Here is a 26596-nt window from a genome sequence, read left to right as displayed (position 1 = left end):
CACACACCCCCCCCCCCCAAATGCCGGAACACACACCCCCCCCAAATGCCGGACCAACACCCCCCCCCCAATGCCGGAACACACACCCCCCCCCCCAAATGCCGGAACACACACCCCCCCCCCCAAATGCCGGAGGAAACACACACACCCCCCCCCCCCAATGCCGGAACACACACCCCCCCCCCAAATGCCGGAACACACCCCCCCCCCAAATGCCGGGAACACACCCCCCCCCCCCAAATGGCGGAACACACACCCCCCCCCCCAACAAATGCCGGAACACACACCCCCCCCCCCCCACAAATGCCGGAACACCCCCCCCCCCCAAATGCCGGGAACACACCCCCCCCCCACAATGCCGGAACACCCCCCCCCCCCCCACAAATGCCGGAACACCACCCCCCCCCCCCCAAATGCCGGAACACACACCCCCCCCCCACAAATGCCGGAACACACACCCCCCCCCCCCCAAATGCCGGAACACACACCCCCCCCCAACAACAAATGCCGGAACACACACCCCCCCCCACCAACCAAATGCCGGAACACACACACACACACCCCCGCCCGCGTCTGTCTGTCTCTCTCTCTCTCTCTCTCTCCTCCTTATCCTCCAAAAAACGCCGGGTCTCACCACTTCCGCAGCTGGTGAAACTGACGCGTATCGCGTCAGTCAGCTGCTAGCCCCTCCGGGAACGGAGAATAGCGGCCTTAAAGAAGGCCCCGGCGCCGGAGTGATTAACACCGATTTTTTTCGCAGGCAACCCGCGTTACGAAGGGCTACGGAGAATCCCGCCCCAGATGTTGAAGCAAAGTAACTGGAGCAATGTGTGTTTTATATCTGGGTCATTTATCCAGCTTTACAGGATGCTCTGAAATCTGCCGTAATTAGCCATAACCTGCAAGATCACTTACGGAATTCTCTGTCGACGGGATCCTCCGCTTCACCAACCGCATACCCATTCCCGCGGGTTTCCCGATGGCGTGGGATGGCCACAATGGGAAACCCCATTGGCCGGCTGCTGGAACGGAGGATCCCGCTGCTGGCGGGAGTGCGCCACACCGGAAAATCGGACCTGGCAGGACGGAGAATCCCGCCCCACCTGTTTCATAGAACATAGAATACCTACAATGCAGAAGGAGGTCCATCAGCCCACTGTGTCTGCATCAACCTAGGCTCTCTCCCCATCCTATCCCCATAGTCCCACCTAACCTGCAAATCTTTGAACACAAAGGGGCAATTTAGCATGACCAATCCACCTAACCTGTGCATCTCCCCGGCACTGGGGCTCCACAAAGTTGGGAGATAAGAAAGAATTGTGCACTTAAGTAGTCTGTAAGAAAACAAAAGTTCAACTTTTCTAAAGGCTGATAGTGAGCTACACCAGAAGGAAGAAATGTTTGGCAAAAGCCAATGCAGGGAGAAAAATATGTGCAAAACAAACAGTTTAAGAGCAAATGATGGGGTGGCACAGTATCCAAAGTCTCTGATGGTGGGTGATAGGGAGCATGAGGAAGGGTGCCTGGAACTCCAGGGTAATATCCTCAAAAGTACAGCAGTACAGCATGTCTGATGGAAGGTGGCAGTAAACCTCGGCATTCAGACCACCTCACTGTAGATACCCCTAAGAAGGTGTGCCGTAAAATGTTACCTTTCAGTTTGTCCCACACATACTTCTCACACAACCTGACAGAGCTTTCATTGCTTATCAACCTAGCGATATGACACATTATGAGCTGTAGGTTCAGCACATATCTTTTGTTGTATTTGTACTCCTTTAACTGACGAATGAGGACTACTGCTGTGCTTCAATGACAAAACAAACAAGGGAGTTGTTGCCCAATCAATTACAAGCCCTGGGCATCTTTACATATGAGAATATGGAAGAAGCAGGGTTGAACGCATCTAGAGATCTTCCCGAAGTTCAGGATTAGTTATATTTAATTATTATATCTTATTCACTTCTTACTCACAGGAAGCACACACACATCAGGTAGTGTAGTAACTTCTGACACATTTTGGAGACAGCATTCTAACACCAAGCCACTTTTGGTCATTATACATGAGGGCAATGACCAAGAGCAAAGACACCAATGTTAGTGAGCTAAAAGACAGCTACCGACAAGGAAGTTATCTTCCCTTGTTAATCCATCCATCCGGAGCAATCCTAATGTCCTCCCATTATGGTATTCAACTTGTCTCTTAAAAATGATTCCTGAGTCTCCTCCACTGGGCTATCGAGAAGTTTACTCTTGATATTGATCATTCTTACTGGAAGGAAGAATTTCCAGATATCAGCCCTTAAACTGCCTTTTACTAGGTTGAACTTGTGTCCCTGGTTCTACTCCTGAGTTTAATTTAAAGTAATATTGCGAGTTAACTGTGCCTATACGCTTAACAATTTTACATTCCACTCTCAGACACCACTTTGAAAGTCCAAGTTTCTTCAGTCTTTTTTTTTGTAACTCAGACCTTTGTCAATAACATCAGCCAACACACCACTCAGTTTGGTTACATTTCCTCTGGCTTACATTCTGTTGTTTTGATTTTGTACTTGAACATGCTATTGATTATCTTTTACGAGTACTGCTTTGTATTGGTAGAACATGTTTAGTGATGATTTTACTAAGAATGCTATTTCAATACACTCCGTTGAATGCACATTGTTGCTGCATAATTTGGTATTTAGTATTATGTTTGCTTAGTGTGCACTTATTGGTTTTGGGAATGTATTTAACCTACATGTTCAGTGACACACCTTTCAAAGCAACCTCCACTGAAGTGTTGTCAAACAACTTTTTCCAATTTATTCAGTTTACTTCCATTCATAGAATCATAGAATTTATAGTGCAGAAGGAGGCCATTCTGCCCATCGAGTCTACACCGACCCTTGGAAAGAGCATCCTCCTTAAGCTCATGCCTCCACCCTATCCCCGTAACCCAGTAACCCCACCTAACCTGCATATCTTTGGACTGAGGGACGAAACCGGAGCACCCGGAGGGAACCCACGCAGACACGGCGAGAATACGCAGACTCCGCGCAAACAGTTATTTAATTAAGTTTAGCCCTTTTGGCCCCGGGGCCAGACGGGTACCCAGTGGAAATTTATAAGAAGTTCTCGGGGGTATTGGGGCTACTGCTGGTAAGGGCTTTTAATGAGGCAAGGGAGCTGGGACTGCACCCCCCGAAGTTGTCGCAGGCTTTGATCTCCCTCATTCTGAAGTGGGATAAGGACCCGGAACCATGTGGGTCATACAGACCGATCTCCCTGCTAAATGTAGATGCCAAATTATTGGCTAAGATCTTGGCCTCGAGAGTAGATGATTGTGTGCTAGGGGTGTTAGGGGAGGACCAGACGGGATTCGTGAAGAGGAGGCATCTGGCGGCCAATATCAGGAGGCTACTCAGTGTGATCATGATGCCTCCAGAGAGGAAGGTTTCAGAGATCTACAAGGAACTGATGGAGTGGGAGGGAACCCCGATAGGGGAGGTGTAGTGAAAGTGGGAAGAAGAGCTGGATTATGGGGAAGGTCCTGAGACGAGTCAATGCATCCTCGTTGAGTGCCAGGCTCAGCCTGATACAATTCCAGGTGGCCCACAGGGCGCACATGACTGTGGCCTGGATGAGCAAGTTCTTCGAGGGGGTGGAGGACAAGTGTGGGCACTGTGCGGAGGGGCCTGCAAACCATGTCCATATGTTTTGGGCATGTCCGAGGCCGAGGGGTTTCTGGCAGGGGTTTGCTGACGTCATGTCAGAAGTATTAAAGGTGAGGGCAGTGCCGAGTCCAGAGGTGGCGATCTTTGGCTTGTCGGAAGATTCGGGAGCCCAGGGGATGAGAGAGACCGATGTTCTGGCCTTTGCTTCCCTGGTGGCCCTGAGAGGGATCCTACTAGGATGGAGGGACTTGGAACCCCCGAAGTCGGGGGGTATGGGTCAGTGACATGGCGGGGTTTCTCTGACTCGAGAAAATTAAGTTTGTCTTGAGGTGGCAGCCGTTCATCGACTACTTTGAGAAAAATTAAGCTGTCAGCATGGGGGGGGGGGGGGGGGCATGGGGGGTTGAGTAAGGTTAAGATGGTCAGTGGAAAAGTGGGGCTGGGAAGGAGGCCGTGTTTGTGTAAGCCATGTTGGCTGGTGTTTGTTATTGGGTGGGTGTGTTGTTTATACTCTTTTGTTCCTTTTGATACCTCGTGGTAAAGTTGTTATACTTATAAATGCCTTAATAAAATATTTTCAATGTAGCCCTTTTAAAGTTATGCACTTGGCACTTATGTGTTTCTTTTTTTGAAAATAAATTTAGAGTACCCATTTAATTTTTTCCAATGAAGGGACAATTTATAGTGGCCAATCCACCTGCCCTGCGCATCTTTGGGTTGTGGGAGCGAAACCCACGCAAACACGGGGAGAATGTGCATACTCCACATGGACAGTGACCCAGAGCCGGGATTGAACCTGGGACTACGGCGCCATGAGGCAGCAGTGCTAACCACTGTGCCACCGTGCTGCCTTCACTTATGTGTTTCTGACTCCAAGGTCACACTAAACTTTATTAGTCTACTTCCGATGGCGGCCATGGAGTGAGTGATCGCACACAGGGCAGCTCCAGCTAGAAGGCTTTGATTTGAGATCTTTTTACCCGCAAATGGGGGAATTTTGACAGGAAAGTGTAGCTGAAGGTGTGGAGGAGAAGTTTCCCCCCCACGGGGGTGGCATGTCTGCTGGTTATCAAACCCGGCAGAAGAAGGTTAAAGACCTGGCCAAGGAACTGGAGGAGGCCTGTAGCGCAGCAACAATTGGAAAGATGGTGGACGGGAAGGGTCATCACATGTTGGAAAACCTACAATTTGGAGTAGCTGATGGCGTTTATCAGAGAGGAGTTCTGCCGACAAAGAAATTAGATGCAGGGAGACCGAACGAAGGCCATCGAATGAGCGGTTGCACCTCTGAAAGGATTGATGGAGAGAATCAGGAGGCACAGGGGTCGCAGATCCGGTAGATGGAGAGGGTGATATCCGACCACAGTGATCGCCTGGTAGTCTTAGAAGCAGAAGTGTGGCTCCTGGGGGACCTTTGCAAGCCGTTCAGGGCAAAGGTAGAGGAGCAGGAAAATAGATCTAGAAGGCAGAACCTGTGTATGACTGGCTTGCCTGAAGGTGTGGAAGACATGAGTGCCACGAGATACATTCAACGATGCTGGCGGGGCCAGTGGCAGAGAGGGTACTGGACAAGGTCCCAGAGGTGGATAGAGCACACAGGCCCCTAAGGCAGAAGCTGAGAGTGGGGGGTGGGGGTGGGGGGGGGGAGGGGGGGGGGGCAACGGACAGTGATGGTGAGGCTCCACAAGTTTGTGGAGAAAGAGAAGATTGTATGGTGGGCCAGGGAGAAGTAGAACTGCGAATAGGAGGGGAACAGGGTCCAAATCTATCAGGACATTGGAGCGGAGCTGGCGAAAAAGCATGCCAGGTTCAACAAGACCAAAGCAGTTCTCTACCAAAGGTAGATGAAGTTTGGGGTGCTGTACCCCACAAAATTATGGGTGAGTTTTGAAGGCGGAGAGTACTATTTTGAAATCCCAGAGGAGGCCAATGACTTTATGAGAGACCATAAGCTGAATGAAATGAAATAAAAACCGCTTATTGTCACAAGTAGGCTTCAAATGAAGTTACTGTGAAAAGCCCCTAGTTGCCATATTCAGGCACCTGCTCGGGGAGGCTGGTGCGGGAATTTAACCCGCGCTGATGGCCTGCCTTGGTCTGCTTTAAAAGTCAGCTATTTAGCCCATTGTGCTAAACCAGCCCCTTGCTAGTGGAGAAGCTGGGGGAGAACTGAACATTGATGGGAGACGGAGAAGTTGGAACAATGGAGTTCGGAAGATGCGGGCTGTGTGGGGGCTGGAGGGTGGTTTTTATTTTTCTTCTTGGGTGGGGTGATTTTGTTGTTGTGATTGTAGTGTCGGACCTGGCGAAGATAACTGAGGTGTTCAGGGAGTACAATGAGAAGCTGTGTACTGCTGATCGAGATGGTGAGGAAGGGGCAGTTTTTGGACAGGCTGGAATTCCCATGGTCGGATGAGGAGATGAGGCAGGCACTGGAGGAGCCCCTAGGGTTGAGTGAGGTGATGGAAAGCATAAAAGGGATGAAGTCGGGGAAGACCCTGGGGCCAGGTGGTTACCCAGCGGAGTTCTATAAAGATGTTTGCGACAGAGTTGGCACCACATTTATTGGCACTGATTAGCGAGGCGCTAGAGAAGGGGGATCTACCGGAGGCACGGACCCAGACATCGATCACGCTAATCCCAAAGAAGGAGATGGACCCTTTTGAATGTGGGCCATACAGGCCCATATCATTGTTAAACACGATAGTGAAATTGTTGGCCAAGTTAGAGGATGGAGGGATGTGTTCCGTGGGAGGGTGCAGAGGACCAAAGGGGTTTTGTGAAGGGCAGGCAACTTTCCACTAACATATGGCGGTTATTAAAGGAGATCATGATCCCGTCAAGCGGACGGGTACCAGAGGTAGTGGTGACTATGGAAACGGAGAAAGCTTTTGACCAGATGCAGTGGTGGTACCTGTTTGAAGTTCTGGGAAGGTTTGGGTTTAGGCTGAAGTTTGTGGCGTGGGTGGGTCTGCTTTACATGACTCTGGTGGCGAGTCTCGGACAAACAAGATGGAGCTTCGGGTTGCATAGGGGAACAAGATAGGGGTGTCCGCTGTCGTTGTTGTTTGCACTGGCGATAGAGCCCTTAGCGATGGCCCTTAGAGGGTCAGCAGAGTGGCAGGGGATTACAAGGGGGAGTAGGGAATACCGGGTATCGCTGAAGGCAGACGACTTGCTGCTGTTTCTATCAGACCCACTGGAGAGTATGGGGGAATTATGGGCTTATTGGAGAGGTTCGGCGCCGTCTCAGGCTATAAGCTGAATAAGCTGAAAAAATCAGTTGAAATCCCATCTGGAAGTTTGAGAATTTAACTGTAAGACATATTTTTTTTAAAGGCTGTACCAGTGGTTGGAGTGTCGAAAAATCCAACTGATTCACTAATGTCTTTACAGGAACATTCAGACTGAAGTGGTTCAAAAAGAAGGCCCTTCACCACCTTCTTAGATCAACTGGGGATGAACAAAAAATTACGTATTTGCCAATGTTACTTCAACCTGAGAATATGTAATAAATCTTCTGTATCATGGTGAATTTTTTCATTTCATCCAGCAGTTAATCCAATGACCTTGGAATGTAATAAACTTTGGGCATTTTGCCTGTTACTTAAATTTCCCAATAGGAAAAGAGATTCCATCAATTTTCTGGTCTTATTTTTACTGTGCAGGATGAGTGTACAGACTGTCAGGAATGTCTTCAGTGTTGAAAATGGCTACCGTCTTTCAGATGATCAGATTGTGAACCACTTTCCTAACCACTCTGAGCTCACCAGGAAGGACTTGATGATTAAGAACATAAAGCGTTATCGCAAAGAACTCGAAAAAGAGGGAAGTCCTCTCGCAGAAAAGGATGAAAATGGCAAATATGTTCACTTAGGTAAACATGTTATATATCCTATTGGTATTTCAGATTAATGCAGCAAAATATTATAATTTATTTAATTTAGCAGCATTTGTAAAACAATATGCTGGCCGAAATCATCCACTCTCGTTCGCAGCTGGGATTTTCCAGTGTCACTGAGAGTGAATGGAGTTTTGGGTGGAACACCAAGGGCGGGATTCTCCATCGGCCGATGCTGGAATCAGGAAACGGGATTGGGTGGAGAGTCGGTTCCAGCGCTGTAATCGTGGCGGGCACCGATTTCACAGCAAATCACACTTCTCCATCGCTTCGACAGCAGCGTCAATGCATTCCAAAATGCACGTACAGTAAACACCATTGATGGGCAGCACGGTAGCATGGTGGTTAGCATAAATGCTTCACAGCTCCAGGGTCCCAGGTTCGATTCCCGGCTGGGTCACTGTCTGTGCGGAGTCTGCACATCCTCCCCGTGTGTGCGTGGGTTTCCTCCGGGTGCTCCGCTTTCCTCCCACAGTCCAAAGATGTGCAGGTTAGGTGGATTGGCCAGGCTAAATTGCCCTTAGTGTCCTAAAAAATAAGGTTAATGGGGGTTGTTGGGTTACTGGGATAGGTATACGTGGGCTTGAGTAGGGTGATCATTGCTCGGCACAACATCGAGGGCCGAAGGGCCTGTTCTGTGCTGTACTGTTCTAATTACATAGAATTTACAGTGCAGAAGGAGGCCATTCGGCCCATCGAGCCTGCACCGGCTCTTGGAAAGAGCACCCTACCCAAGGTCAACACCTCCACCTATCCCCATAACTCAGTAACCCTACCAAACACTAAGGGCAATTTATCATGGCCAATCCACCTAACCCGCACATCTTTGGACTGTGGGAGGAAACCGGAGCACCCGGAGGAAACCCACGCACACACGGGGAGGATGTGCAGACTCCGCACAGACATTGACCTAAGCCGGAATCGAACCTGAGACCCTGGAGCTGTGAAGCGATTGTGCTATCCACAATGCTACCGTGCTGCCCAAAATTCTAAATCTAATATCATTAGCGGGTCCCACCCAGCATTCTCCGGGGCCTCCGCGATTCTCCACCTCCTCTGGGGCAAATTACAAATGGCGAGGTTCACTTGTGCTTCCAAAAATCGTGAGACCGACATCATGGCTGATGAGGGAGAGAGAGGAGGTAGGACACGCAGAACCGTGACCGTGGGATGCCAGGCCAGATGCTGGCTGGGTGAGGGAGGGGTGATGGGGGGACGGACCGTATGGTCGGGGTGACCCCCCTGGGACTGGGGTGGTGTGCAGGCAACCTGCAAGGCAGCCATACTGCTGACCACCCATCTTGGCCTTGGTTCTGCAGTGACACCAGCCATATGGGTGCCCCATCCCACCACCCCTGCACCTCACCCACCACCATATCCGCCCCCTCACCCGGCCGCCACCCGCCGGTGGGTCATCAGGCGGCTCACCCAAGGACAACGCACATTGTAGCCCCTACGAGCGCACCGGGCGGGGCTGCGGAGCGTATCGCTGACAAGGGAAGCGGGAAGCGCCAACCAACGGTATTTCTGACAGTAGGGACAGGCGCAGGGCCAGGGTGCGAGGATGGAGGGGGCATGCAGGGGCAGAGTTCACAATGCCAACCGGTGCCACCATGTAACCTGTTGAACATGGTTGGAGATGGGAGTATGCACCATGCTAACATGTCGGCCTTTCATATCCTGCAAACAATGGATATTGGCATCCAACCTGCAATGGTGGCCTTCCTCCTAGTCGCCGCAGCCTTGGGGATGCCCTGTGGCTGTATGAGCTGAAGCTGCTCAAGGAGGAGAAAGCTGCAGCAGCTGAGCATCCAGCTGAAGATGGAGAGCTGATCAGCCAACAGGCCGAGGAGGAGGAGCAGGTATAAAGGAGGCGCCGCATGAGGCCTCACTTATACCAGCAGCGCATGTCATTTGAGGGACTGCCAGATCGGGCATGCTGTTGAAGACTCCGGCTGAGTAGGGAGACAGTACGACATATCTGATAGATCATGACTCACCTGGCACCACGGGAGAATGGGGGAGGACACCTCCTCCCGATGGCCATCAAGGTGACGGTCGGCCATAAGCTTTATGCCTGGGGTCCTTCCAGGTGCCGAATGGGTGTATCTACACCAGAAGGGTTGCAGCGGTTCAAGAAGGCAACTCACCATCATCTTCTGAAGGGCAACTAGGGATGGGCACTAAATGCTGGCCTAACGTGCGCCGCCCACATCCCATAAATGAAGTTTTAAAAGAGACTGGGGACCTGTCCTGGATCTCTCAGAGCTCGGTGCATTTGCATCTGTGCCGTCACAGAGGCCCTATATGCCCAGTCGGCACAATACATCCTATTCAATGTGGACCAACCCCACCAGGATGCCAGGGAAGCGGAGTTTGCCATCATTGCCTAAATGCCCTGGGGCCAGGGGGTGATCAATGCGATGCATGTTACCCTACAAACTCCTGCAGATGTCAGGCTGCTCTACACAAATTGAACTCAATGAACGTGCAGCTTATATGTGACCCTCAGCTCCGCATCATGCATGTCTGCGCCTCATACCCAGGCAGTGTGCACAACGCCGTCACCTTTGCACACTCGATAATTCTCGGCCTCACGAGATGGAAGGTGTCTTTCGCCACCAGCTAGTTGGAGATTGCATCAATAACTATATACATTGATGGACAACTATATACTAAACTGTGCACAGGCATATCACCACATCCCCCTTCCTTTGGAAGTGTTAACATTTACATACAAATGTAACTGTGCTTTACACAACATGACATGCCTGATAATTTTAAACTGGTCACATGTACAAATGTAACTGTGCTACAAAACATAATGAGCTTGATTCTCCAATAATGGGGCTATGTCCCCACGCCAGCGTCAAAACGCTGGTGTTTCATTCTGGACTTTCCTTAAGAAAGTCCTGAGTGATTCTCCCATCTGCAGGGGGCTGGCAGAGTCCCGGAGTGCTCTCGCAGCTCTGGCTGCGGATATGGGGCCCCACTCTTCTGGTCGGGAGTCCGCGCATGCGCACAGCGGTGGCCTGCGGCGGCCGCCCCATGCGACATGGTGGACTCGCACAGCGGACCGTGATGGAAGAAGTAGGTACCCCGAGATTTTCGACGTGCCGTGGACTCTCTCCTTGGACTCCCTTTTATTTTTTCTAGCTTCAGTAACTCGGCCAGATCAGAGAGTCATTCGTAGGCCCTGGGTGGCACTGCCAACCTCCAACCTAGCAGAAGCCTCTGCCGGGTGTGAAGGTAGAGCTCCCTCCCATTATTCTCGAGCCTACCCCAATAATTGTGATCGATATTACATCCGTCCCACCTGAACTCATCACTGTTGATGTCCACATGCCCGTTATGGTCCTCACTCCTCTCCATCCCGAGGCTGCATGCATGGTCCCTACACAGGAGACTGCCTCTCCCAGGAATGTTATAAATACCCACGTCTCTATGGCCTTTTCCTATTTTACAGGCTGCAGATGCCTCGCCTAACACTGACCATCCCATTTGCAGGCCAATACTAAGCCAGGCAAAACCATGGTCAGTGACATTAAGACCATGACCATGCCCAGCACACCAAATTATACTTTATCCTCATTGAGCAGACAACCTTCCCCCTTCATGGAGCGGGACTACAATGTGTGAGCCATGCATATCCCTGTAGCATGGCCTGCAACGCTCCTGGATTGCCTTTAATCTCTCACTCCAACCTCTTGGCCCCAGACCTTGGACTGCATCGGTCGTTCCCTTAGTCCCCCCTTTCCTTCTTGACTGCTGACAACACAGTGTTCTTTCCCCCCTAACCTTCCTTTGGTCTTTGCCCTTCACCCTTTCACCTTAAGTCTCTGTGCAAGCTTTACCCTGTTGTGCCATACTAATATCAGTCCCCCTCAAATTCTGCCGTCTGCATGCATCCTCTCCAATTTGTGTAGTTCTGTTCCCATTCTAACTCCTACTCTATCTGTGTTGTAGTCTTTAATGTTGGATTCCAGCTTCCCCACCCTCCGTCTCCCCTCTGGCTGCCATCATTTCTCCCCCTCCTTTAATCCCACTTTTGCCGATTGTCCCCATTGCTCTTTACTCCTTTCCCCCACCCCAGTCGCAATGCTGGTCTTTGTCTAGTTCACTGCCCTACCTGAGCCCCTGGATAACACCCTCCTGAACAATGGAGGAAGCCAGTGAGGGAAGCAAGTTGTCATGGTCTCCAGTGCAGCGTCTCACTGGCTTTGGTGAGAACCAAGAGCGGCGCTGCTTCAGGGAGGCTTTGAATGTCCCCACCTCAAAATCGGGAACAAGTGTAGCTGTTCGATGCACGCCATTTATTTCCAAACGTGTTTCAGACCAGTCTAATTTCCTGCTGATGTGGCGCTAGATTGGGAGGGGCTACATGATTTTGGCGAGTAGCGTTTTTAATTCATGACATGGTAATGTATGCAAATGGCATTCCCGCGATGGATCAGCAGGAAACCTTACCCCTCCCCCCCATTCATCGTCATAAATGTGGTGAGGGCATTCTCCCCGTGTTTGCATGGGTTTCACCCCCACAACCCAAGTTCTTCAAAGTTTTTTCCGGGGACCCACTTTTACCAACCGGTCAACCTTCGGGACCCAACCCGGCCGACCTTCGGGACCCAACCCGGCCGACCTTCGGGACCCAACCCGGCCGACCTTCGGGACCCAACCCGGCCGACCTTCGGGACCCAACCCGGCCGACCTTCGCGACCCACGCCGGCCGACCTGCACGACCCACCATTTTCTCTTACCTTGTTTGCTGCTGATAAAAATGGAGGAAATGTTTTTGGGTCCCTTTGGCCCTCGTACACGCTCCTCCAATGGAACCTGTTAGATGAAGGTGAAGCCTTCCGGTGTCGGAAAGTATGGAGTCTCCATCTGTCCAAAGTTCTGCATTTCTTCCGTAAAATTTCATGAAATAAACCCCCCCCCCCCCCGAACTTGTAAAAAAAAAAAATAAATAAAATGAATAAAATAATGAAAAAAATAAAAATTAAATGAATAAAATAAATGAATAAAATGAATAAACCCCCCCCCCCGAACTTGTAAAAAAAATAAAATGAATAAAATAAATGAAAAAGTTAAAATTAAATGAATAAAATGAATAAAAAAACCCCAAACTTGTAAAACAAAAAGCTGCGACCGTTTGTAAAAAAGCGGCCTTCAGTTGTTCAGCGTAGCAGCGAACGCAGTAACCAGGGGTCTGTCGGGAAGGTAAGTTTCCCGCTTTAAAAACTTACCTTACAGGAGAAGCGGCCTTTGTTTTTTAATTCACTTGTTGTTCGGAGTTTTTGTTTGTTTCAGAGCAGCAGGAAACCCGAAGTCGGCCGTGGGGGTTTCGGGGAAGGTGTGTAGTACCTGTATATAAGTTGGGCGGTTGCTAAACCCGAGACACTACACTTGTAGTGTCCCCCACCCTTCCACCTCCTCTAACCTAAGGGGTTGAGTGAATATCAGGTAAGCTCTTCCTTTCTTTTTCTTGTTTTTATCTAGAGGGGATGGCAGGGAAGGCAGTGCAATGTTCCTCCTGCAGAATGTTTGAGGTGAGGGACGCCATCAGTGTCCCTGCTGATTTCACCTGTGGGAAGTGCACCCATCTCCAGCTCCTCAGAAACCGCGTTAGGGAACTGGAGCTGGAGCTGGATGAACTTCGGATCATTCGGGAGGCAGAGGTGGTCATAGATCGTAGCTTCAGGGATGTAGTTACTCCGAAGAATGAAGATAGATGGGTGACGGTGAGAGGGGCTGGGAGGCAGCAGTCAGTACAGGGATCCCCTACGGTCGTTCCCCTTAGTAACAAGTATACCGCTTTGGATACTGGTGGGGGGGGGGTCTTACTAGGAGTAAGCCATGGGGTACAGGTCTCTGGCACAGAGTCTGTCCCTGCTGCTCAGAAGGGAAGGGGGGGGGGGAGGAGAAGAGCATTAGTCATTGGAGAATCCATAGTTCGGTGGATAGATAGGAGATTCTGTGGGAACGAGAGAGACTCGCGTTAGGTGTGTTGCCTCCCAGGTGCCAGGGTCCGTGATGTCTCAGATTGTGTTTTCGGGATCCGTAAGGGGGAGGGGGAGCAGCCCCAAGTCGTGGTCCACATAGGCAGCAACGACATAGGTAGGAAAAGGGATAGGGTGGTAAGGCAGGAATTCAGGGAGCTAGGGTGGAAACTTAGAGCTAGAACAAGCAGAGTTATTATCTCTGGGTTGTTACCTGTGCCACGTGCTAGCGAGACGAGGAATAGGGAGAGAGAGCAGTTGAACACGTGGCTGCAGGGATGGTGCAGGAGGGAGGGTTTCAGATACCTGGGCTCATTCTGGGGTAGGTGGGACCTCTACAAACGGGATGGCCTACACATGGACCAGAGGGGTACCAATATCCTGGGGGGAAAATTTGCTAATGCTCTTCGGGAGGGTTTAAACTAATTCAGCACCTGGTTGAGAACCTGAATTGTAGCTCCAGTATACAGGAGGTTGAGAGTAGTGAGGTCATGAGTAAGGTTTCAAGGTTGCAGGAGTGTACCGGCAGGCAGGAAGATGGTTTAAAGTGTGTCTACTTCAACGCCAGGAGCATCCGGAATAAGGTGGGTGAACTTGCAGCATGGGTTGGTACCTGGGACTTCGATGTTGTGCCCATTTCGGAGACATGGCTAGAGTGGGGAGAGGAATGGTTGTTGCAGGTTCCGGGGTTTAGATATTTCAGTAAGCTCAGGGAAGGTGGTAAAAGAGGGGGATGGGTGGCATTGTTAGTCAAGGACAGTATTACGGTGGCAGAAAGGACGTTTGATGAGGACTCATCTACTGAGGTAGTATGGGCTGAGGTTAGAAACAAGAAAGGAGAGGCCATCCTGTTGGGAGTTTTCTATAGGCCTCCGAATAGTTCCAGAGATATAGAGGAAAGGATTGCAAAGATGATTCTGGATAGGAGCGAAAGTAACAAGGTAGTTGTTATAGTTTGAGTACTTTATATGGGTCCGTTTTTGTCCAATGTGTGCAGGATGGTTTCCTGACACAGTATGTAGATAGGCCAACAAGAGGCGAGGCCACATTGGATTTGGTACTGGGTAATGAACCAGGACAGGTGCTAGATTTGGAGGTAGGTGAGCACTTTGGTGATAGTGACCACAATTCAGTTACGTTTACTTTAGCGATGGAAAGAGATAGGTATATACCGCAAGGCAAGAGTTATATCTGGGGGAAAGGCAATTATGATGCGATGAGGCAAGACTTAGGATGCATAGGATGGGGAAGGAAACTGCAGGGGATGGGCACAATTGAAATGTGGAGCTCGTTCAAGGAACAGCTACTGCGTGTCCTTGATAAGTATGTACCTGTCAGGCAGGGAGGAAGTGGTCAAGCGAGGGAACCGTGGTTTACTAAAGTAGTTGAATCACTTGTAAAGAGGAAGATGGAGGCTTATGTAAAGATCAGATGTGACGGTTCAGTTAGGGCGCTCGAGAGTTACAAGTTAGCTAGGGAGGACCTAAAGAGAGAGCTAAGAAGAGCCCAGAGGGGACATGAGAAGTCTTTGGCAGGTAGGATCAAGGATAATCCTAAAGCTTCCTATAGGTATGTCAGGAATAAAAGAATGACTTGGGTAAGAGTAGGGCCAGTCAAGGACAGTAGTGGGAAGTTGTGCATGGAGTCCAAGGAGATAGGAGAGGTACTAAATTAATATTTTTCATCACTATTCACGCAGGAAAAAGACAATGTTGTTGAGGAGAATACTGAGATACAGGCTACTAGACTGAAGGGCTTGAGGTTCATAAGGAGGAGGTGTTAGCAATTCTGGAAAGTGTGAAAATAGATAAGTCCCCTGGGCCGGATGGGATTTATCCTAGGATTCTCTGGGAAGCTCAGGAGGAGATTGCTGAGCCTTTGGCTTTGATCTTTATGTTGTCATTGTCTACAGGAATAGTGCCAGAAGACTGGAGGATAGCAAATGTCCTCCCTTGTTCAAGAAGGGGAGTAGACAACCCCGGTAACTGTAGACCAGTGAGCCTTACTTCTGTTGTGGGCAAAGTCTTGGAAAGGTTTATAAGAGATAGGATTTATAATCATCTAGAAAGGAATAATTTGATTAGGGATAGTCAACACGGTTTTGTGAAGGGTAGGTCGTGCCTCACAAACCTTATTAAGTTCCTTGAAAGGTGACCAAACAGGTGGACAAGGGTAAAGCAGTTGATGTGGTGTATATGGATTTCAGTAAAGCGGTTGATAAGGTTTCCCATGGTAGGCTATTGCAGAAAATACGGAGACATGGGATTCAGGGTGATTTAGCAGTTTGGATCAGAAATTGGCTTGCTGTAAGAAGACAGAGGGTGGTGGTTGATGGGAAATGTTCAGCCTGGAGTTCAGTTACTAGTGGTGTACCACAAGGATCTGTTTTGGGGCCACTGCTGTTTGTCATTTTTATAAATGACCTGGAGGAGGGCGTAGAAGGATGGGTGAGTAAATTTGCAGATGACGCTAAAGTTGGTGGAGTTGTGGACAGTGTGGAAGGATGTTGCAGGTTACAGAGGGATATAGATAAGCTGCAGAGCTGGGCTGAGAGGTGGCAAATGGATTTAATGCAGAAAAGTGTGAGGTGGTTCATTTTGGAAGGAGTAACAGGAAGACAGAGTACTGGGTTAATGGTAAGATTCTTGGTAGTGTGGATGAGCAGAGAGATCTCGGTATCCATGTACATAGATCCCTGAAAGTTGCCACCCAGGTTGAGAGGGTTGTTAAGAAGGCGCATGGTGTGTTAGCTTTTATTGATAGAGGGATTGAGTTTCGGAGCCATGAGGTCATGTTACAGCTGTACAAAACTCTGGTGCGGCCGCATTTGGAGTATTGTGTGCAATTCTGGTTGCAGCATTATAGGAAGGATGTGGAAGCATTGGAAAGGATGCAGAGGAGATTTACCAGGATGTTGCCTAGTATGGAGGGAAGATCTTATGAGGAAAGGCTGAGGGACTTAAGGCTGTTTTTGTTAGAGAGAAGAAGGTTAAGAGGTGACTTAATTGAGGCATACAAGATGATTAGAGGATTAGATAGGGTGGACAGTGAGAGCCTTTTTCCTCGGATGGTGATGGCTAGCACAAGAGGGCATAGTTTTAAATTGAGGGAAGATAGATATAGAACAGATATCAGAAGTAGGTTCTTTACTCAGAGAGTAGTAAGGGCGTGGAATGCCCTGCCTGCAACAGTAGTGGACTCGCCAACATTAAGGGCATTTAAATGTTGGATAAACATATGGATGATAAGGGAATAGTGTGGATGGGCTTTAGAGTGGTTTCACAGGTCGGCGCAACATCGAGGGCCGAAGGGCCTGTACTGCGCTGTAATGTTCTATGTTCTATGTGCAGGATAGGTGGATTGGCCAGTCTAAATGACCCCTTAATTGGAAAAAATGAATTGGGTACGCTAAATTTGTTTTAAAAAAAAATTTTTTAATAAAAATAAATGTGGTGAGGGGAAAATTCCGAACTCTTTTCCTGTTGGCGGGTTTCCGATATTTGGTATTTCTCTAACTTTTCTGGCCCTGCCCACCACATAACCTGCCATGGGCTGGAGGGAAGTATTCTGCCCAATATTCCAGTTTTCTGACATAACTTTCATCTCCTAGCATGTTTGAAAGATTAAAGTCAGATCGTCTCTGACTTCCTTCAGTGTTCAGAGTTTTTAAAAATCCACCAATTATGCGATATAAATGTATGTTCAACCTTACTTCCATCCTTCCATTCCTCTCTAAATCCAATTCAGCACTGTCTCCTACGTTGGATTAAAAACATACTCATCCAGAAAAAAGTCAAAAATATGGCAGTGTAGAAAGCCTGAACCTTCTGCACCACTTTACTTTAATCCCCATCTGTCTTTGGCTAAATAAAGCCACTCTATCTTTTTTTTGCATATTGCTAATTTATCTGCAAATCTTGTATATTTGCTATCTAGATAAGTCTTAACATGATTGATAAACTATTTCAAGGAAAATAAAACTTAAACTCTGTAATCTTAATAAGCCTTTGAAATTATGTCAATTTAGGAACATATATTTTAGTGAGTGCAAATTTCATCAGATAAAACTCAACTGATAAAAGTGTTATTTGCATTGTATTTTGTATGTGTGGTGAGCCTTTGGAACTATCTTTTCCAAATACAGAAAGCTGTCACGCATAAGTTCCATCACAGACAACCATTTGCCTAACAGATAAGATTTGCCATTGCTGAATGCCCATACTGCAGTCGAGTAGCATTTACTTATAATTTTCATATGTTTCTGTTAGAGCACAGAAGTAGTCAAATTCCAACTTGCAGTTTACATCGTACTAACTGGGAGTTATAACTCGTAGACTCATTGAGGCTTGTAAAAAGTTTACATATTTCGTTAACTTAAGATTTTCATTGCACAAATGAACTTTCAAAAACATAAAAATTTTAACTGCAGTTTATGTCCATCTGCTTTGTCACCTGAAAGGAAAAATATTGAAGTAAAGATTCATGGAGGGTGGTAGTGCAGAACGTGTGGTATCGCATTGCTCAGCAGTTACACACCCAGCCCACTGTCTGATTCAGGTTAGGGATGGCACAGTATCACAGTGGTTAGCACTGCTTCCTCCCAGCTCCAGGGACACCGGGTTCAATTCCAGCTCAGTAACTGTCTGTGTGGAATCTGCCCGTTCTCCCAGTGTCTGCGTGGGTTTTTTCCGGGTGCTCCACTTACCTCCCACAGTCCAAAGATGTGCAGGTTAGGTGGATTGGCCATGGAGATTTGCCCCTTAGGTGTCCAAAAGGCTAGGTGGGGATAGGATGGAGGCATGGGCTTAAGTAGGGTGCTCTTTCCAAGGGCTGGTGCAGGCTGAATGGTCTCCTTCTGCACTGCAGGGATTCTGTGGTTCTATGGTACTAAGTAGCTTGAATGGAATTCAATGTTAGGCAGTGGGTATTAAAAAAAAGGGGCCAATGCAATATTGCCCTTTTACACTGCCACCAAAGAGAAATTACATGCCTATAAGATTTTCAAAACACCTTGGTTTGGACCCATTAATATCTGCTGCCTGTACCATAAGTAGAACACAAAAGGTTGGTATACAGCTACAGCAATTTGGAAAGCAGATGGCATTTTGGCCTTTACAGCAGGGGATTGGAGTACACGAATAAAGAAGTCTAGCTACAATTGTACAAAGCTTTGGTTAGACTATATCTGGAACGTTGTGTGCAGTTTTGATTTCCATATTTAAGGAAACATATATTTGCAATGGAAAGAGTACTGAAAAGGTTTGCTGGGTTGAGAAGGTTATCCAGTGATGACACACTGAGTAAATTGGGTTCATATTCTCTGGAGTTTGGAAGAATGAGCAGAAGCATTCAGCATTATGAAGGGGCTTGACAGGGTAGATACTGAGAGGTTGTTTCCCCTTTGCTGGGCGATCTAGAACGAGGTGGCAGAGTTTCAGGATATGGACTCAGATTAGGAGATTAGGAGAAATTGCTTCACTCAAAGGGGGCGGCATTCTCCCCTACCCGGCGTGACGGAGGATGCCGGCGTAGGGGAGTAGCGCCAACCACTCAGGGGTCGGGCCTCCCCAAAGGTGGGGAATTCTCCCCACCTTTGGGGGCCAGCCCCGCGCCAGAGCGGTTTGCACCAGAAGACTGGCGCAAAAAAACCGGCGCCCCCGGCAGTGGGGCTGGCCGAAAGGCTTTCGCCGGTCGGCGCATGCGCCGGCAGTGATGTCAGCGGCAGCTGGCCGCTGACGTCACTGCCGGCGCATGCGCGATGTGGGTTTCTCTTCCGCTTCCGCCATGGCGAAGGCCGCGGCGGCCGCGGAAGAAAATAGTGCCCCCAGGGCACTGGCCCGGAGTCTGAGCGGGGGGTCCCGATCGCGGGCCAGGCCACCGTGCGGGGCACCTCCCGGGGTTCGATCGCCCCCTGCCCCCCAGGACCCGGGGGCCCGCTCGCGCCGCTGATCCCGCCATTCCAGAGGTGGTTCAAACCTCGGCGGCAGGAGAGGCCTTCCAGCGGCGGGACTTCGGCCCATCCGGACCGGAGAATCACCGCCGGCGGCTCGCCGATCGGAGTGGCGAGATTCCGCCACCGCCACTTCCCGGGTGGTGGAGAATCTCTGCCACGGCGGGGGCGGGATTTTAGGCGGCCCCAGGCGATTCTCCGACTCTGCTGGGGGTCGGAGAATTTCACCCAGGATTTGTGAATCTTTTTTCTGCCCCAGTGGGTTATGGATGCGCCATCATGATTATATTTAAGGCTGGGATAGACTGATGTCTGTTGTCTCAGGGAATCAAAGGGTATGGGGAGTGGACAGGAAGGTGGGGTTGAAACCCAACATCAGCCATGATCACACTGACTAGTGGAGCAGTCTGCTCCTACTCCTTTTTCTTGTGTTCTTATATAATCTTCATCAGATTTGATACTTGATCCCAATTTCTTGTGATCTCCCTCCTCATTATTTTAGTGGCAATTTTAAATTAATGGCCCTTCACCTCTACCTGTCCAACCAAATGAAAAGGTCTTTCTCAATTTACCCTATCAAAAATGTAATACTCAAATATCTCAAGTTTTGTCACCGTGAGTGCAGTTTTCTATTCCAGCGCTGTTTGTTCTCCGGAGTTCAATATCCTTTGTATAGCGGGTCAATTGAAACTTTATGGGCGGGATTCTCTCAGCCCGGGGCCGGGCCGGAGAATCCACGCGACCAGCGTGAATCTTGCTATTGGCGCCGGCATGGTTGGCGTGGCGCAGGTCCCTGCCGATTCTCAGCCCGGGCTGGGCTGTCGTAAACACGAATCCCGCCGGCGCTGTTCACACCTGCTCTTAGCCGGCGTGACCTTGGCATTGAAGTGTCCGGGGGCGGCCTGTGGTGGGGGAGGGGGGTCCGATGTGGGTTGGCCCGCGATCGGGGCCCACCAATCAGCGGACCGGCCTCTCTGGTTGGGGGCCTCCTTTCTTCCGCGCCAGCCCCTGTAGCTCTGCGCCATGTTATGTCGGGGCCAGCGCACTGAAGGGAGCCACTGAGCATGCGCGCTTTCGCGCCGGTGCCACTGCGCATGCACGGACCCCGTGGCGCCCAGTTCATGCCAGGATTAGCAGCTGGAGCAGCATGGTCTGCTCCAGTGCCATGCTGGCCCCCTGTAGGGGCCAGAATTGCTGATCCTGAGACCGTGTTGACGCCGTCGAGAAGCGCGACGGCGTTTCCGACAGTGTCCACACTTAGCCTCAGTATCAGAGAATCCCGCCCATTTTCTTTTTAAGTGAATAATGACTGGCCACTTTAGGGGTACAATGTATTTATGGAACAGCAGCTGTTAGTTTGGTTTTCTGTTTATGGAAGAAAACTCAACTTTTCAATATTATTTGATGCAAAGAAAAAAAGTAATCAGATCTAAATACAAATTGACGCTGTCCTTAAGGTATTTTGTTGAGATGTATTATTTTTATTGAATTCTTTTCATAAGACCACAAGAGTTTGGACCATTAATAGGCCATTCGGCCTATCAAGACTGCCCTGCCATTCAATGAGATCATGACCGATCTGATAATCCTCTATTCCACTTTCCCACCTTATGCCCATTATCCTTGATTCCCTTATTGATTAAAAATCTGTCTAATGCAACCTTGAACATTCCCAATGACCCAGCCAATGTGGTAAAGAATTGCACAGATTTACTATCCTCTAAGAGCAGAAATTCCTTCTAATTTCTGTTTTAAATGGACAACTCTTTACTCTAAGATTATGCCCTCCAGGGGTTGGCATGCTGGTGTCACGTGCAGTTGCTCCCCCAGCGCCCCCTCCACCTCACCATTGCAGCCGACCCCTCCAGAGGGTGCCCCCCACCTCCCAGCCAAGTGTCCCCCACCCCTCCCGCCGAACATTGGGCAGCAAGCCCAGCACCCCCGGGCTCATTGCCTCTGTGCAAAGATGGCTACTCAGCTCCTTGATTGCCCACAGAAGCCCTTCTGCCAGGTTCACATTTTTCAAAAGGAGTACTAATCGGCGTGTAGAAGTCAATATTTTTCCCGCTTCTGGACTGTGATAGAAAAATTCAACAATGCTCGTTAAGAAAAGATAACAAAGCTTTATTTACGAATTACAACTGCATGCAGAAATGGCTGAAACTTGAAGTCAGAGAGCAGTCAGCAAAACTGCTGTTTCCTTCTCAAGTTCGCGCTTTCACAGAGAATCAGCTCAGTATTTATACATTATCAGAATCAGGATTACGTGACTACAGCTTGGTCAGGAATTCGATCAGAAGTACAAACATAAGCAATATCATAAACAGGCATCACCTTGCTGACCTTTCAGGACTCTGTGTCTCATACCATTATCTTGTCCTTTGATCGCATGTTTAAGAACGAAGGAGACTTGTTCTGACCCTATCTTGTCGTATTTAGACTGCTTTGGGTTATGACGAGTTAGTCTTATCAGAATTTACGGAGCCCAGGCATTTCGGAACAGTTTGACCTTCTCTGGTCTTATTCAGGCTTTAGGTCATGTGAAGTCAGCTTTTCTTACATTGTACCCAGTAGTTGACCAGTCTTCCCATCATGCCATTATTTACTTCATACAACATCACAGGCACCAGCATGGCCACTTCTTGGGAAGGCCGATGAATAACGCCAGGCCTTTGTATATTTTTTTAGAAATTGAGAGTACCCAATTGTTTTTTTCAATTAATGGGCAATTTAGCATGGTCAATCCACCTACCCTGCACATCTTTGGGTTGTGGGGATGAGACCCACACAGAAATGGGAAGAATGTGCAAACTCCACACGGACAGTAACTCGGGCTGGGATTGAACCTGGGTCTTCAACGCCGTGAGGCAGCAGTACTAACCACTGCATCATCGTGCTGCCCCACTTATGTTAATTGCATAGAAATAATTGGTTTCTCCCCACGCTTCGGTGAGATCTTGATTTCGCCTCCAGGAGCGGGCAGTTGCATGGCAAACTGTTTGATGCCTGGCGCGGTTCTCGGTTTTGGCCTCGCCCGCTATTCACCAGCCTCGTTTCCCGAGAGAGAGAGAGAGAGAGAGAGAGAGAGTAATGAGGCCGAAGAATTGCATCTTATAGATCTCAATAAAGTGACCTCTCATTCTTCTAAACGCCAAGTTCTGTTTTTAACTCCTCCCCAGAAGGTAAGATTTTATTGCATATTTACTGGGAGCCCTCGATCCCTCCATGACCATACCGCTAACTTCTATATGTGTGCTATTCATTTTTTCACAATCAACCTGACCTCTCTACCCAGCAAGCAAACAATCTTACTTTCTGCAGAGATCACTGAATAAGAATTAGAAGCAAGAGCTAATGCAAGTCATTTTCTCTCTATTCTTAGTGCAGTAATTGTGGGGAGATGGTGGCCTAGTGGCATTGTCACTGGATTAGTAAACCAGAAACCCAGGTTCAAATCCCACCACTGCAGATGGTGAAATTTGAAGTTAAAAAAATCTGAAATTAAAAGTGTAATGATCAAACCATTGTTGATTGTTGTAAAAACCCATCTGGCTCACCAATGTCCTTTAGGGAAGGAAATCTGCCGTCCTTACCCGGTCTGGCCTACATGTGACTCCAGACCCACAGCAATCTTAACTGCCCCCTGGGATGGGCAATAAAAGCTGGCACAGCCAGCGATGCCCACAACCCATGAACGAATAAAAAAAAACACCAAAGTCAATTTTAGTTTCTTACGACTTCCCTGTCTAATGTCAACTTACTCATCAGGAACAAGCAGAGACTGTAGATTAAACCTGGAACTTTACATGACCCAGTCGCTGTGTAATTGGACTCTGAAGTGCTGCTGGTGTTGATGCTACAGGAGTTCGGAAGTGCTGAAAATGGCAGCCAATCCACTCCTGGTACAGAGTACCAAGTTGGAAGGGATCCAGAAGTTTGCAGGCTGGGCAGATTGTTTCATTGCTCAGCACCTAACACTCGCAGATCCTGTTAACACTCTCAGCAGAACATGTGCTCAGCGACATTAAGTACCACACACAAGTGCTGCACAGGGTCAGCATTGGACTTTCAGGTGAGGTGACTTTAACTTTCTTTTGTCGCTGTACAGTTAGTGAAAGTACTGTGTACGGCGCTGTTCAAAGCTCTCTCAAAAGTTGTTAGAGTCAGAAGGGATAGGCACTGGATCTTTTCAAGAGGTTCAATGGAGTTCGAAGGCCTCTGAAATGAAAAATGAAATGAAAATCACTTATTGTCACGAGTAGGCTTCAATGAAGTTACTGTGAAAAGCCCCTAGTCGCCACATTCCGGCGCCTGTCTGGGGAGGCTGGTACGGGAATCGAACCATGCTGCTGGCCTGCTTGGTCTGCTTTAAAAGCCAGTGACAGAAAGCCAACTATAACCAACTATAATTCCAGAGGCTGTCAGGATCACCACCGCCTTCAATTTTCTATGTTTCACGATCTTTCCCAGCTGGAGCCAGTGGCATTGCAAATACCTACAGTTCACCTTCCATGCCTACATTGGGGGGGGGGGGGGGGGGGGGGGGGTTGTCACAGAGGTTGTATGCACAAGAAGAGGGGCTTCATTTTCTTCTCTCTAATCAGAGAAAAGAAGGAGCCAGTGCAGGTATGCAATTTGCCAGTATAAAGGAAATGATGTACGGCATCAACTGTACATGTGCACCCTCCCTTAACATGCAGTTGGCACTCAGAACATCACGCTAGTGCATGACTGCTATATTGGCAGAGGCCAGGATACTCTTGTCCTGTGCCAGTCAGCCATTCCTGTCATGTTCAACCAGAGGGTGGTTGCTTAGTGACAAAGGCTATCCACTCTACATGACCTAGCTCACGACTCTTCTCTGCCATCAGACCACACATGGGCAATGTATGTGTACAGAAGCCATACTGCAACGAGGAAGATGGTAGAGCAAACCATCAGCATTCTAAAACAAGCTGCCGGGTATCTGGTCATAACTGAACAGCTGGCTGTACATGAAAAGTCTGAAATATAAATGTGAGGCCTACAACAGTGGTAAGTGTGCAGGCTGACTTTAAGAAATAGAGGCTTGAATTTGCCATTCATGAAATGAAAAAATGAAATGAAAATCGCTTATTGTCACGAGTAGGCTTCAATGAAGTAACTGTGAAAAGCCCCTAGTCGCCACATTCCGGCGCCTGTCCGGGGAGGCTGGTACGAGAATACACATACACATACACAGGTACATACACATACCTGCCCCCCCCCCCCCCCCCCCCATATTGGCTATATTATTATGATCAGGCGCAGGGTAACTATGCATCGTTATCCTCATACCTAAAAACTGGCACAATCCCATTTTTAGCCCAGTATATTTAACCATTAAACTATTGTGACTTCATGTCAGTGTTAACAACAATGGCTTTCCTGGAAACAATACTTTAAGGTAGGTTCCTGATCCTTAAACCCAAGTGTTTCAAACTGTGCACCAATGTGATTGACATGGTTCCACCCTGTTGTTTAATAAGTTATCGGTGGTATTTTTACACTGATACAATCTGATTTTAACTATACTGTTGCATATGTTTCATTTTTTAAGGATTCATGTTTTGTTTTTAAAGATTTTGTTCCAGTTACATTTATGCTACCGGCAGATTATAACATGTTTGTAGAAGAATTTAGGAAAAATCCAAACAGCACCTGGATCATGAAACCCTGTGGAAAGGCTCAGGGAAAGGGAATTTTTCTTATCAATAAGCTCTCACAAATCAAGAAATGGTCTCGTGATAACAAAGGCCCTAAGTAAGTATTGAAATAAACGGTCCACGTTAACTCTGTGAAAGTAAATCAGCTCCATGGGGACTTGGCAGGAGATTTCATGGTGTTTATTTAAATATTTTAAAATATGACACAGTGGGTTTGGCGTGTTGCAATTTCAGGAGCTATGCTTGCAACATAGAGGCAACTTAACATGATTTTTAGGATGTACCTGTTGTTGCCAGTAACAGCTGAGACTGAGACTGGTGAGGAATATTTGAGCCTGGAGTGCTTTTTCCCATTGACAATGTGAGATTTGTCACAGACCATGTGGCACTATGCGACTTCAAAGTGAGAGGAACAGTGGACCAGACCAGGTATGGGATGTTCAATGGACAAATATTTGCTGCTATTATAACGGAGGAGAAACAACATCAGGATAAGGGAAAGAGGAGTGAAACTTCACATGGAAATCACGTGCCCCTCGATATTTTACGCTCTTCACCCCTCACACCCCTCCAACCTCTGCCAAGGAATTTACACAGGTCCAAGGAAGACTTAGTGAGGAACTCTGTGTTTGAAGAATGCATTTTACTAAAGACACAATAGCGTAACTGGACAGCTACTTCACAAAGACTTGTGTTCACAGTTTTCTGAATGTACTGGATGTACTGCTGAAGACCAAAGCCATTGTCCTTGTTCATTGCCTTTTACATTTCCCTTCAATTCCCACCACAAATGCTGTTTGGAGCTGTTGATGGTTATTTTCCCAGCCACGTCACACTGTACCATGCACCATTGCCCACCTAAAAGGAAATTATAAAGAAAAAAGAGAGAACAGAAGAAAATGGAGCATACTAAATCGAAGACTCATCAACAAGTGGAAATTGTTTCTCCCTATTTACCGTATCAATTACCGTACGTTCCTCGGCCGCAGAAAAATACTTTTCACTGTACTTTGGTACATGTGACAATAAACCAAATCAAATCAAATAAACACCAATAGCTTAAAACATCTCTGTCAAACCATCCGTGATCAATCTTCTTTATTGTAATGAAGAAGGTCCTATGTTCTCTATTATTTCCCCATAACGGAAGTCTCTCAGCCCTGATATCAGTTTAGTGGATCTCTTTTAGTGTCTCCCATGGCTTTGACATTCCTCCTCAATTAAGGAACCCAAAATGGGACTCAATGGCCCTGATGTCCTTTTCCATTGCCCAGATGTTAGACAGGTTGGGTCATTGGTGTGGCTCAGTCACATTCTAATATAGGATTTTCCACCTGGAAATAGTGACAAGAACACAAGTACTTTAAAAGCTGGCAGTGGGCAAAAAGCAGCCACAAAGCCCA

The 26596-nt window shown here is 48.2% G+C and overlaps 1 protein-coding gene across 4 annotated transcripts in view; it reads left to right on the top strand.

The window, feature by feature from the left end:
- LOC119955289 (probable tubulin polyglutamylase TTLL1) overlaps nt 1-26596 on the top strand; it is a 54705-nt gene that overhangs the window by 8089 nt on the left and 20020 nt on the right. For 3 of the 4 annotated variants that reach the window (XM_038781366.1, XM_038781365.1, XM_038781364.1), the window contains exons 3-4: nt 7328-7536; nt 25110-25290. In XM_038781366.1, coding sequence (XP_038637294.1) covers nt 7328-7536; nt 25110-25290 — 390 coding nt within the window. Of the gene's footprint in view, nt 1-7007; nt 7168-7327; nt 7537-25109; nt 25291-26596 lie in introns of those variants that run through there. The other variant, XM_038781367.1, reaches the window with a different exon arrangement.

Source organism: Scyliorhinus canicula, chromosome 20 (assembly GCF_902713615.1).
Source record: "Scyliorhinus canicula chromosome 20, sScyCan1.1, whole genome shotgun sequence".
Classification (NCBI taxonomy): Eukaryota; Metazoa; Chordata; class Chondrichthyes; order Carcharhiniformes; family Scyliorhinidae; genus Scyliorhinus; species Scyliorhinus canicula.
Note: the sequence above shows the minus strand (reverse complement) of the source record. Positions and strands in the feature narration are given on the sequence as shown.